Source organism: Rhinatrema bivittatum, chromosome 12 (genome assembly GCF_901001135.1).
Source record: "Rhinatrema bivittatum chromosome 12, aRhiBiv1.1, whole genome shotgun sequence".
Taxonomy (NCBI): Eukaryota; Metazoa; Chordata; class Amphibia; order Gymnophiona; family Rhinatrematidae; genus Rhinatrema; species Rhinatrema bivittatum.
The window spans coordinates 71215350-71228499 of record NC_042626.1 but is presented as its reverse complement, the minus strand read 5'-3'; the positions used below and the strand labels follow the sequence as shown (position 1 = coordinate 71228499).

General features: G+C 49.8%; 1 protein-coding gene across 2 annotated transcripts in view; it reads right to left on the bottom strand.

Annotated features, from left to right (window-relative positions):
* KRT222 (keratin 222) overlaps positions 1-13150 on the bottom strand; it is a 200423-nt gene that overhangs the window by 107540 nt on the left and 79733 nt on the right. For both annotated transcript variants that reach the window (XM_029574011.1, XM_029574012.1), the window contains exon 5: positions 8446-8574. In XM_029574011.1, coding sequence (XP_029429871.1) covers positions 8446-8574 — 129 coding nt within the window. The remainder of the gene's footprint in view (positions 1-8445; positions 8575-13150) is intronic.

Sequence of the window (13150 nt, the reverse complement as noted above, 5' to 3'; positions counted from 1 at the left end):
TACCTGAGGGACTACAGCCTAGCCAGGCACTTCCAGCTCACTACTGCCACCTCAGGTGGTTTACCATATTGTCTAATAAAAGAACTAGTGTGTGTCTGTCTCCTACACCAAGCCTGACCAGTGGTCCCTCTCGGGATTTCCCCCGAGGGCATGGTCACTTGCCATTGGTCCAAGGATCCACCCACAACTATTCTAAATAACTACTGATTGCTAAATACCAGCTTTAACAACAGAGCTTTCTGACAGCCCACTTGCAGTTGCTGAGGAGGAGATCTGCAAGGCTGCGACGTGTTCTCTCCACACATTCACATCTCATTACTGTCTGGATAGGGATGGCAGACGCAACAGTAGGTTCGGCCAGTCTGTCCTTCAGAAACTGTTTGAGGTATAGAATCTAACACTTCTCTTCTGCGGCTCATTGTTTGGGTTCAGGCAGCACTATTATTGTTGTGCTCGTTGGCACCTGGTTGGGTGTCAATTGGTCCCTTTTTGCATTTGGGAGCAGCCTGTAGCTAGGGATTCACCCATATGAGAGGACTACCATCCTGCTTGTCCTTGGAGAAAGCAGAGTTCCTACCTGTAACAGGTGTTCTCCAAGGACAACAGGATGTTAGTCCTCACAAAACCCATCCATCACTCTGCAGAGTTGGGTTTCTCCTATTTTTTTATTTTAATTATAATTCTATGATACAAAACTGGAGAGGGACCCCATGTGGACGTGTGGTATAGGACATGCTGGGCATGCTCAGTGTGCTTAGTCAAAGTTCTAGAAACTCTGTCATGTTTTCTGCATCGGGGCTCCATCTGATGATGTTTTTGCGCGCCCCGTCTGAGTCTGGCCCGCGCACCTCTCTGGCTCCTTTGCAGGTCCCAGGTTGGCCTCCCCAGCGGCAGCCATGAGCTCCTCCAGGCCTCCCACTGCGCACCAGGCCTCACACCGGAGTTCGGCGTCTCCCGTGGCGTTGGCCATGCCCATACATGCGCGGACCGCTCGGCCTCTTGTAGGGCCAGGGGCAGGTCCTAGCTCCGCCGTGCGCTCTGATTGAAGGAATTACTTAAGGAAGTTGCTACCTGCACTTCCTTGCCTTGGCAATCGGGTTGGCATTGTGTGCTAGATTGTCTCTGTGTGCTAAGCCTTGTTCCAGTCTCGTTCCAGCCTTGTTCCAGAATCTTACTGTTCCAGTCTTGTTCCTGTATCTGTCCATCCGTCTCCCAGATAGTACCTCCGGACTGTCTCTTTGGTACTGACCTTGGCCTGTTCCTTGACCATTCTGTCTGCTGCCTGCCTCCTGACCTCTGCCTGCCTTGTGACCTCGTCTGACCTCCAGAACCTGACCCCTGCCTCGTTGACTACTCCTCGGATTGACGCTCGGATTCTGACCTCTGCCTGATTAACCACGTCTTCTGATTCTGGCTTTGTCCCTTGCATTGTCATCACCTACACTGTTCTGGTCCTTCTTGCTCCATCAGACCTACAGCCTCAAGTCTGACCGTGCTCCCTTGCTGTCCATGGGCACGCCTGTCTACTACCTCTCCAGGAGACCCTGCGAGGCCCACCTAAGTCCAAGCCGCCCGGGTCCCTACAGGCTCCACCCGGGGGGACCGCGGGCTTCCAGTGGTGAAGCTCATCCTAGCCTCTGTCTCCTCCAGTGCTCCGCCCCCTGGGGGCAGGTGCTTCCTGGTCCCTACCAGGGAGCCGTTCTCCACAGCTCCAGGGCAAGGGTCCACCCCCAAGCGCAACAGGTTGCCAAGGCCATGGACTCGGCGGAGTCTCCCGCCTCCAGGGCCCTACTGGGTTTGGCCGCCACAGTCAAAGAACATCACCAAGCTTTGGAATCGTTAGCCTCTTTGGTGGAAGAGCTTCGTTCCCAGCTGCGAGATACAGCTCTGGCCAATCCCGTGGGCCTATCGGCTTCTATGCTACCCAAAGCATCATTGGCACCCCCTGCACTTCCTCGATACAATGGGGACCCACGCTCCTGTTGTGGCTTCCTCAATCACTGCTTCATGTAAATTGTACTGCAACCCTCCTTGTTCCTGAAGGAAACCACTAAAGTGACCTTCATCCTTTCCCACTTGGAAGGGAAGGCTCTTGCATGGGCCTCTCCCTTATGGGAATGCTCTCATCCCATACTTTCCAAGTTATCCGAGTTTGTTGCTCTCTTCAAGCAGACCTTCTGAAACCCAGGCCGCCAGGCTGTAGCCAGCCATAGTCTACTCCACCTCTACCAAGGGTTGCGGACCCTCTCTGAGTATGAGGTGGAGTCCAAGACCCTGGCTACTGAGCTCGGGAGGCAAGAAGATTGTCTGCAAGCCATCTTCCTAGATGGACTCTCCAGCGCTCTCAAAGATGAACTCTCCGCCCATGAGACTCCCTCGTCTCTAGAGGACCTGATTTCCCTCACCGGGAAGATCGATCATCATCTCCGGCAAAGGCGCCTAGAAGTAAAGGCTTCCTGCTCTCCTACACCGTGTCCCACGCGTGTCCTGAGTCCTCCAGCTAAGACTCCAGCACCACTGCCCTCTTCCATGGTGGAAACTATGGAGGTGAGCCGTGGGCGACTGTCTCCGACCGAACATCTCCGGACGAAGGAGGGTCTTTGCTTTACTGTGGCACTTCCAGACATACTCGGCAATCTTGTTCGGTCCGTCTGGAAAACTGCAACGCCTAAGCCTGGCGAGGGTTCCGAGCTTAGGCGCTACCGTCACCGGCCCCCAACTCTTTCTTCCCGTCTCTCTGGGCATCGAGGCCCACTCCTTCACCACCACTGCTCTTGTCGATACCGGAGCAAGTGGCAGCTTCATCATGGATGACATTGTCAAGCTTCTGAACATTCCTCTTCAGCCATTAGATGTGAGTTTCCGCATCGCCTCCATTCAAGGCGAACCCCTTCCAGGGCTCATCACCCATTGAACAGTGGCTGTCCGTCTTACCATGGGCACTCTCCACTAGGAGGAGATGTCCTTCTATGTATTAAAGCGTTCTACACATCCAGTTATCCTGGGGCTGCCCTGGCTCCAGGCTCACCAACCCCAGTTCGAATGGCATTCCCTGCAGTTGGTGCAGTGGGGCTCCAAATGCCAGAAGACATGTTTATGTCAAGCACCTCCAGTAGTCCCTGTTCTGAAGTTGGCTACTCTATCTGGGTTGCCTACTCAGTATGTTGACTTTGAAGATGTCTTCTCAAAGCAGAAGGCAGATACCTTGCCCCGTTACGCAAGTTCAGTTGTTCCATAGAACTTCTGCTGGGCACGCCACCTCCCAAGGGCAGAACTTATCCATTGTCGCACCCAGAAACCCTAGCCATGTCTGAGTATATCAAAGAGAACCTAGAAAAAGGGTTCATTCGTCCCTCTGATTCTCCTGATGGCGCGGGATTTTTCTTCGTTAAGAAAAAGGACGGCGGTTTACACCCTTGTATTGACTACAGAGGGCTCAACACCATAACCCACAAAGACCAATACCCCCTGCCCCTTATCAGCGAACTGTTTGACCACCTCCAAGGGGCACGGATCTTCTCCAAGTTGGATCTGAGGGGTGCGTACAATCCGGTACGCATCCAACCTGATGATATCTGGAAAACCGCATTCAACACGAAGGACGGTCACTATGAATATACCATGATGCCCTTTGGGCTATGCAATGCCTCTGCGGTCTTTCAGCGCCTCATGAACGAAATACTCCGAGACCTCTTGTACTCATTCGTAGTCGTGTATCTTGACGACATCCTGATCTTCTCCAAAGACCTTGAATCCCATCGAGATCATGTGTGGATTATCCTCCAACGTCTAAGAGAAAACCATCTTTATGCCAAGTTACAAAAATGCCTCTTTGAGCAAAATCACGTATCCTTCCTTGGGTACATCATATCTGATCAAGTTTTGTCCAGGGGATCCGAGTGGCCCCAGCCAGTAGGCCTATGGGCCTTACAATGTTTCCTTGGCTTTACCAATTATTAGCAGAGCTTCATAGCCAATTATTCTACCCTAGCTGCTCCGCTCACTGCCATGACCAAGAAAGGATGCTCAAAGAAGTGTTCTGCTCTGGTCCTTGACTTCAGCATCCAGACCCAAGACATCCATTCGTCGAAGTCGACACCTCTGCAATTGGAGCAGGAGCCATCTTAAGCCAGTTTTCTCCCAAGGATAAATTGATACCTTGTTCATTCTACTCATACAAGTTCTCTCCTACAGAGCAACGCTACACTGTTGGTGACCGAGAACTTCTTGCCATCAAGTTGGCACTCTAAGCATGGCGCCCCTGGTTGGAAGGGGCGCAACACAAGTTTACCATTTTCAAAGACCATAAGAATCTTGAGCACCTTAAAGAAGCTCAACTCTTGAATCCTCGACAAGCCCGATCGGCATTCTTCTTTGAACGGTTTAACTTTGTTCTATGTTGCTGCTCAGCTTCCAAGAACCTCTGTGCTGATGCACTATCCAGATCCTTTGAACCTGAGAATGTCCCTGACATTCCCGGATACATCATAGACCCTGCCTTTGTATCCCTTGCCGTGACCACCACAGTTCCAGCTGGGAAAACTGTTGTTCCACGTAGATTATGTGAACGAGTTCTGAAATGGGCTCATGATTCCAAGTCGGCAGGACACCCGGGTCGTGCCAGGACCCTAGAGATATTACGAAGATATTATTGGTGGCCTAACATGGTGCAAGACTCTCGTAACTATGTAAATTCATGTCCCATCTGCGCCCAACAGAAGCCGCCTTGGGGCCTACTCCAACCACTTCCAGCACCTACCGAGTCATGATTCAGCATCTCTACAGACTTTATTATGGACTTGCCTCTGTCCCAGAACAATACTGTAATCTGGGTCATCATCGACCATTTTTCGAAGATGGGTCACTTTATTCCCTTGCCGGGCCTCCCATCGGCCCTAGAATTAGCCAAGTTGTTTCTAAAACACATTTTCTGTCTCCATGGATTCCCAAAGGAAATTATATCCAACTGAGGACCACAGTTTGCCGCCAGGTACTGGCGCTTTCTATGTAAGAAGTTTTAACATTGCCTTGAGTTTCATGTCGGCATACCACCCACAGGCCAATGGTCAGGCTGAAAGGACCAACCGAACCCTAAAAATATTCCTCCGTTCCTATGTGAATGATCAGCAGGACAACTGGTCTGACCTACTACCCTGGGCTGAACTGTCGCACAATACCCACGTCGCTGCTGCCACTGACGTCTCTCCATGGTGTTCGGACGACAACCTCGGCTGCCACTTCCAGTTCCTCTGAGCAATCCATGGCCCACACCATTCGTCAGGTGTGGAACCAAGTTAAAGAATGCCTTACCCAGGCCGCTGAATGTTCCAAACATACTTCTGATGCCCATAGACGTCCTGCTCCACTCTTCCATCCTGGCCAGAAGGTGTGGCTGAGCGCTCGACACATAAGATTGAGACTTCCCTCGCATCGCTTGGCGCCCAAATACATTGGCCCGTTTCCAGTGATCCGAAGAGTGGGAGCAGAATTGTATCAGCTCCAGCTGCCACGTGCCATGGGCATCCATAACACGTTCCATGTTCCGCTGCTGAAACCTTTGGTCCTCTCCTGACTCTCACGTAGAGTTCCCTCTCCTCCATGGGACTCTACCGAACCCGACACATCTCTTCAGGTAAGAGAGGTCGTCGACGCCGACAGACGTCGGCGTCGAGGGAGATGGGAGTACCTCCTAGCCTGGGAAGGTTATGAGGCTGAGGAGAACTCGTGGGAACCTTCCCACTACATCCTTGACAAGGAACTCCTGAAGACCTTTCATAGGACTTACCCTGACAAGCCACGGCCGCGTAGAGGGAGGCCGGGGGGGGGGGGGGGGGGCGGTACTGTTGCACGCCCTGTCCGCGTCCGACCCGCGCACGAGCCTGTGCACCTCTCTGGCTCCTCTGCAGGTCCTGGGTCAGCCTCCCTAGCGGCAGCCGCGAGCTCCAAGCCTCGGTATCCTGCGGCGGCGGTCGCCGGGCCTTCCACTGCACACTAGGTCTCACACCGGAGTTCGGCGTCTCCCGTGGCATTAGCCATGCCCATATGTGCGCGCGGACCGCTCGGCCTCTTATAGGGCCAGGGGCGGGTCCTAGCTCCGTGGCGCGCCCTGTTTGAAGGAACTACTTAAGGAAGTTGCTACCTGCACTTCCTTGCCTTGGCAATCGGGTCGGCATTGTGTGCTAGATTGTCACTGTGTGCTAAGCCTTGTTCCAGTCTTGTTCCAGGATCCTACTGTTCCAGGTAGTACCTCCGAACTGTCTCTTTGGTACTGACCTCGGCCTGTTCCTTGACCATTCTGTCTGCTGCCTGCCTCCTGACCTTTGCCTGCCTTGTGACCTCATCTGACCTCCGGAACCTGACCCCTACCTCATTGACTACTCCTCGGACTGACCCTCGGATTCTGACCTCTGCCTGATTGAGCACGTCTCCTGATTCTGGCTCTGCCTATTGCCTCGTCATCGCCCACACTGGTCTGATCCTCCTTGCTCCATCAGACCTACAGCTGAAGTCCGACCGCGCTCCCTTGCTGTCTGTGGGCACGCCTGTCTACTACCTTTCCAGGAGACCCTGCAAGGCCCATCTAAGACCAAGCGGGCCGGGTCCCTTCGGGCTCTACCCGGGGGGACCGTGGGCTTCCAGTGGTGAAGATCATCCTAGCCCCTGTCTCCTCCAGTGCTTCACCCCCTGGGGGCAGGTGCTTCCTGGTCCCTACCAGGAAGCCGTTCTCCACTGCTCCAGGACAAGGGTCCACCCCCGAGCGCAACAGATGTCACCCATGTGTGAGGACTAACAACCTGCTGTCCTCGGAGAACAGGTAAGCAACTCTGCTTGTTTTTATGTTGAAAATGGGTGCAAAGTCTGTGAGTAAAAAGTACCTGCAGACTTTGTCCTATTGAGAACTGGCCCCATAAAAGTTGACTTTCAAAGCCATTTCCCCAGATAAACTGTCTGAAATCGGTTCTTCTCTCCACAGTGAGTGTATGTTTAATTGGACTGCATAGGAAGCGTTCTGAGAGGTCAGGAGAGGAAAAGAACTTGTGTAGCTTGGAATTTTAAATCTATGTGCTGCATTTCCCATTGAAATTTCACCCACACAAGAACAACTTTGTCTACATGGACATTTTTCTAGGGAAGTTTTTCAAGTTCACTCTTTTTCTTAATAAATTGAACGTTTTACACATTCAAAAGCGCAATACAATAATAAAAAAAGACATGCAGGAGAAATAGGCATTTATACACAGGAAACAGTAACTCAAACCAACACGTGGGCACACTTTAATGTGTGTTGGCGAGCACCCAGATATGCAACCATTTTATAACATACACGCACATATCTATTTATTTAAGCATTTTATATACCGTCATTCCTAATAAAGATCACAACAGTTCACAAGAGACATTTATAGATCATGGCTAATAGATAGTTTGATGAGACAGACATAATATGGGTCTATACATTCATAGGGCCAGATCAATACATTCATGACTCAGGTTGATACTTGAAAGAGGAATAGTACATGACATGGGTCTATACATTCATGGGTCAGTTCAATACATTCATAAATACATTATAAAATAGTCTGACTGTATGCACATGTTACCCAATTTTATGTGGGCACATGCATGTGCGCATAAATCCTGTGTTTGCTGTCCAAGTCGGGGAATTTTAAAAGGGGCACACTTCCACGCCATTACCAGTTTCACCGTCTACCAGTTCTCCCAGTTAACAGCTTGGTCATCCAAACTCTCTTGGTTGAATAGCTGACACTCCCCCCCAGTTACCCCAGACACTTAAAATCCCTTAGGCATGGCTAGCTTTTTATATTTTTCAACTTAACACCTCATCCCTAACAGAAGTAAACTTACTCGGCAGGAGATCTGGGTGCGCCCCCAATTGCATATACACATGCACATTTCTTGGCCACACCCTGAAAAGCTAATATCCTTCCCAGACCATGCTCACACCTTGCCCATTTTTGAAAACTTTTGAGATGTGTGCGCTGCGGGAGATATGCGTGCAACTAGGCAGCTTTTAAAATTTGGTGGGCGCACATGAGCCTGACTTATGCACGTTTTCTCCCAATTCTGGCGCATGGTCCGGCTTTTACAATTCACCTCTTAAGCTTCAAAATGAAAATTTGTGGTCATCTTCAGAAAACAGGAAAATCTGTCAAGGAATGCCAAATAGCATGAATTTTCTTCTACTGGCACAGTTTTACTGCTACAGCAACTTTATATCTGTAAACCAGACATACGGTATTCCACAAGAAGGTGCAGTTCAGCAAACTACTATATTTCCAATTGCTAACTACTATCTGCAATGCGAGTGCCAGGAGAATATCTAACAATTTACATTGATTAGTGGTAAGCATGTCATGACTTTGTACCTAGGTGGGGAGTTTGAAAATATAACTATTTAATCTAACAACGATTTCCTGACCTTACCAAAGATTGGAGAGATTCAATTTCCACCTGCAGATGTTGCCACTGACGTCTTGCTTCATTCAGCTCTGCCCTGGCTTCCTTTAAAGCCTCTTTATCTTTCTCCATTCTTCTCTGTGTGTCTTCTGCCAGCTATATTATGAAATAAAGATGGATGTTAAAATTTAAAACCTGTCATTTTTTGTTCATTCTAACCCATAATTTTGCTTAATGTTACATACAGCACATACAAGTGGCTTGCAAAAGTATTCAATCTCCTAAAGACGGAAGATTTGTGTGGATTACAAATGACACCTACGTAGATTGCTCCAGACAGTATGATTATTGCAAACCTGTATGCTGTTACAGGTGAATTTTAAAAGCCCGGCGTGTGCCAAAACTGAGAGATACGCGAATATGTTGGGCTGGTGCGCACCGAGCAGATTATGAAAGGCGCCAGTGTATGCACGTATCTCCCGCTGCGCACATACATTTTTTCACAGTGAAACCAGTGAGGAAATACTTGCGTGTACTGGGTCCCCTGCCACTATGGATGTCTGTGTCATAAAGCAAAAATAATTACACAGATCAGTGGGGGTTTAAGGGTTGAGGCTAACAGCAGGGGAAGGAGGGCTATTAAGGTAGGGGGATTTGGAAGTCCTATCCCTTGCCTGGGCAAACTGGCAAAACAGGCAATTGTGTCGGCGTGCTTGTGTATTAACCCCCCCCCCCCCCCCTCCTTACCTGGTAGAAGCAGCATTTGCCTGTATAGGCATGTGCCCACTTAAAATCGGGTGCACGTGCACATGCTCAGCCTATTTTATAATATGCGCACATATAAACGTGTGTGTATAAAATTACCACGTCTCTGGGCGCAAGTCAGAAAATGTGCACATATGTGTGCCTGCGCACCTGTTTAAAAGTTACCATCCCTAAGTAATTTTTCAGTCACAATTCATTATTTTTCTGCATTTTTTGTTAAATAAAATAAAAAAATGAAAAATGAAACTTGCATAAGTTTTCAATCCTTCAGACTGGTAGAAGACTGGTAGAAGTTTCTACCAGCTTTACACACTGTTTGAGAGTGATTGTTGCCCATTCTTCCTGGCAGTTTTGCTCCAGGTTGTTTGGATGATGCTTATGGAGTACAATTTTCGAATAGTGCCACAGGTGCTCGATTGGACTGAGATCTGGACTTTGATTCGGCCGTTGTAGAACATTCACCTTTTTGTTGTTCAGCCACTTCTGCATTGCTTTGGCCTCATGCTTGGGATCATTGTCCTGCTGAAAGGTAAATTTCCCAAGTTTTAGTTTTTTAGCAAACTGAAGCAGGTTCTTTTTGTATGTTGCACCATCCATCCGTCCTTCAATTGTAACAAGATGCCCAGTCCTTGCTGAGGAAAAGCATCCCCACAACATCATGCTGCCACCCCCATACTTTACTGTTAGGATGGTGTTTGCTGAGGAATGGGCAGTGTTAGGTTTGCGCCACACATAGCATTTTGAATTTTGGCCAAAAAGCTTCATTTTTGTCTCATCTGACCACAAAACCTTATCCTACATTTTAGCTGGCTCACTCTAATGCTTTCTGGCAAACTCCAGATGTGCTTTGATGCGGTTTTTCTTTAATAATGGCTTCTTTCTGTTGGAATCTATGGGAGGGAGCACTAGGGAGTGCTCCCTCCCACAGAGCAGGCTGGCCACCGCCCTAACCTCTGCCAAACCTGCACGCACCGGTCTCTGGGGTAGCCCTCCAGCCACTCGATAGCCCTTTTGGAGCTGCTACTGGGTAGCGGCAGATGTGGCAGGATGGACAGAGGTCGAGGACAGGCGATGGTACTGAAGATGACGAGGAAGCTCGGAGGCTTCACACATATCCAGCATAGCTCTCTGCTTCAACGGCAGGGGAGAAAGACCAATACTTCACGCATATCCAGCATAGCTCTCTGCTTCAATGGCAGGGGATAAAGACTGATACTTCATGCATATTCAGCATAGCTCTCTGCTTCAACGGCAGGGGGAATGAAGAAAATTGGATCTATATACAGACAACAACCAACAAGGACTGAATTACATAGTCTGGGTAAACAAATAAGCATGGGAGTAGCTTGCTTATTGCGGCGGTTACTACCCCTAACTAATTAAGCTAGATATTTCACTTAGATGCAGTTCTAACACTGCTCTCTACATTAATGGTGGGGGTGGAAGGGAAATAGAACCAAAAGGTTACTAAGAGCCAAGAGAAACAGATAAGTATGAGAAAAAAAAAAGTGCGAAGCTTGCTGGGCAGACTGGATGGGCCGTTTGGTCTTCTTCTGCCGTCATTTCTATGTTTCTATGTAACTGGAGCTTGGGACTCGGACGAGACGAAGACTCAGACAAGACGAGGACGCTTGGTACTTGGGAGCTCAGATGAGACGAGGACAAGAGGTAACTTGGAACTCGGGCTAGACGAGGACATGATGAAACTTGGAACTAGGAACTCAGATGAAACAAGGACAAAGGTAGCTTGGAACTCAGACAAGACAAAGACATGAAGTGGATTGAAACTCAGCCATAAGACGCTCAGACATAGATTGAAGATCAGAGGTGGATACTAGAGAGTCAAGCAAAGATCCGGATACTCCGATGAGGCCTTGGAATTTGGGAAGACTCAGGCGAGGGTAAGGACTCAGGATACTCGGAGACTTAGACAGGCGCTGCCCCTCAAGGCACCCTACACAGCCGATGAGGACTGGTCATGGACCACCCTGTCCCATGGCGTGCCCTACACAACCTGAAGAGGCTGGTCGCGGACCACGTAGAGAGCGGAACAAGCACAGGACTGAGGCTCAGGGCAAGGAAGGAATCTGGGCAGTGCTCGAAAACAGAACCAACCGTTAGAGGGCTCCAGGAACGGATTTACTCCCAGGAAGCTCAGCTGAAGTCGAGGACAAGGGCGAGGCAAAGCTGAACCTGGAACTTGAGGACTGACAGTACTTCAGGATTAGGACTCGGAACATCAGGGCTGGAACGGAGGACATCGGATACGAAAGGACACTGGTACCTCGGGACATCAGGACATCTATGGCATCTGGACATCAGGGAATTTCAAGAGAGGAGGACCACAGGGACTACTGGAACATGACGGACGAAGACATCAGAAGGCTGAGACGTCTGGGCATATGAAGACAAGGGGGCGTCAGGACATCCTGAGATAGGGAGATGTCTGGACATGGAGACATCAGGACATCTGAAGACACGAGGACATCTGAAAACAGGAGAATGGGATCCGTCGAGAGACCAGGTCATGGAACGAAGACTACAACGAAGGTTCAGGAACCATGGATGAAGACAAGGAGGACCAACGAAGAACAGAGAGCCTTGAAGAAGTGAAGAGGGATCACGGAGGACTCCTGGAACAAAGAGCTGGAACTGAAGATCCAGGAGAGGTCCAACTCCATGTCCAAGTCCTTGCAAAGGTGAAGACTGACTGAAGGCTGAGCCCTTTTGTAGGGCTGAAGAGGAAATGCTTCGATTACATCACAAGGAGGAGCCAGAAGGACTGGCCCTTTAAATAGGCTGAAGAGGCACGGCTCTGCGCCTAAAGAGGAAGGCAGGACCTCGGACAGCAGCCATGCTGTGAAGAGGAATTGAAGCAGGCCCGAGGCATTGGAGGCAGTTCCCTCCGCGAAGAGAGAAGACTGCAAGCAGAGACTCCCCATGCAGGGGAGGAGATGATGTCGGTAGCCACCGGGCCGCAAAGAGGCACTCCGGGATGGCCTCCAGGACACAGGAGAGGAAGGCTTTGGCAGCGGCCTCCAGGCCTCGAAGAGGAACGGCTTCAGCAGTGGCCTCCTGGCCGCGAAGGAGAAGTAGGAGCGGCACTAGGCCTCAAGAGAGAAGGCAGCAGTGGCTCCCAGGCCGCGTAGAGGGTTTTGCTGTCATCCAGGCTGCATGAAGAGCTGGTAGGCGGTGGCTTGTGCCGCGAAAAGTGAGAACTTCAACGGCGGCCTCCTGGCCGTGAAGAGAGGCGTCAGCGGTGGCTGGCCCGCCACAAGAGAGACGGAACGGCGGCGGTTCCAGGCTGCGGGGGGAGCGGTTGCAACAGCGGCCTCCTGGCCGTGAAGAGGAGGAGTACGGCGGTGGCTTCCAGGCTGTGAAGCCGGACAGCGGTGGCGATGGAGGAAAGATGAGAGACTGCTTGTGGGCAGATTTGTGAGGCAAGATTTGCCTTGGGTAAGTCCATGGTGACTTTGTTCCATTAAACCATGTCTTTTTATATGTTCTGTGATTTTGATCTTTAGAACTCTTTCCACTATTTTTCCTGGCACTGAAGTTAGCCTATCTGGTTTTTTGTTTCCCGGATCACCCCTGGAGCCCTTTTTAAAAATATTGGGGTTACATTAGCCACCCTCCAGTCTTCAGGTACAATGGATGATTTTAATGATAAATTTCAAATTTTAACTAATAGATCTGAAATTTCATTTTTTAGTTCCTTCAGAACTCTGGGGTATATACCAGTCCAGGTGATTTACTACTCTTCAGTTTGTCAATCAAGCCTACCACATCTTCTAGGTTCACCGTGATTTGGTTCAGTTCATCTCAATCATTACCCATGAAAACCTTCTCCTGAATGGGTATCTCCCCAACATCTTCTTCAGTAAACACCGAAGCAAAGAAATCATTTAATCTTTCTGCGATGGCCTTATCTTCTCTAAGTGCCCCTTTCACCCTTCGATCATCTAAC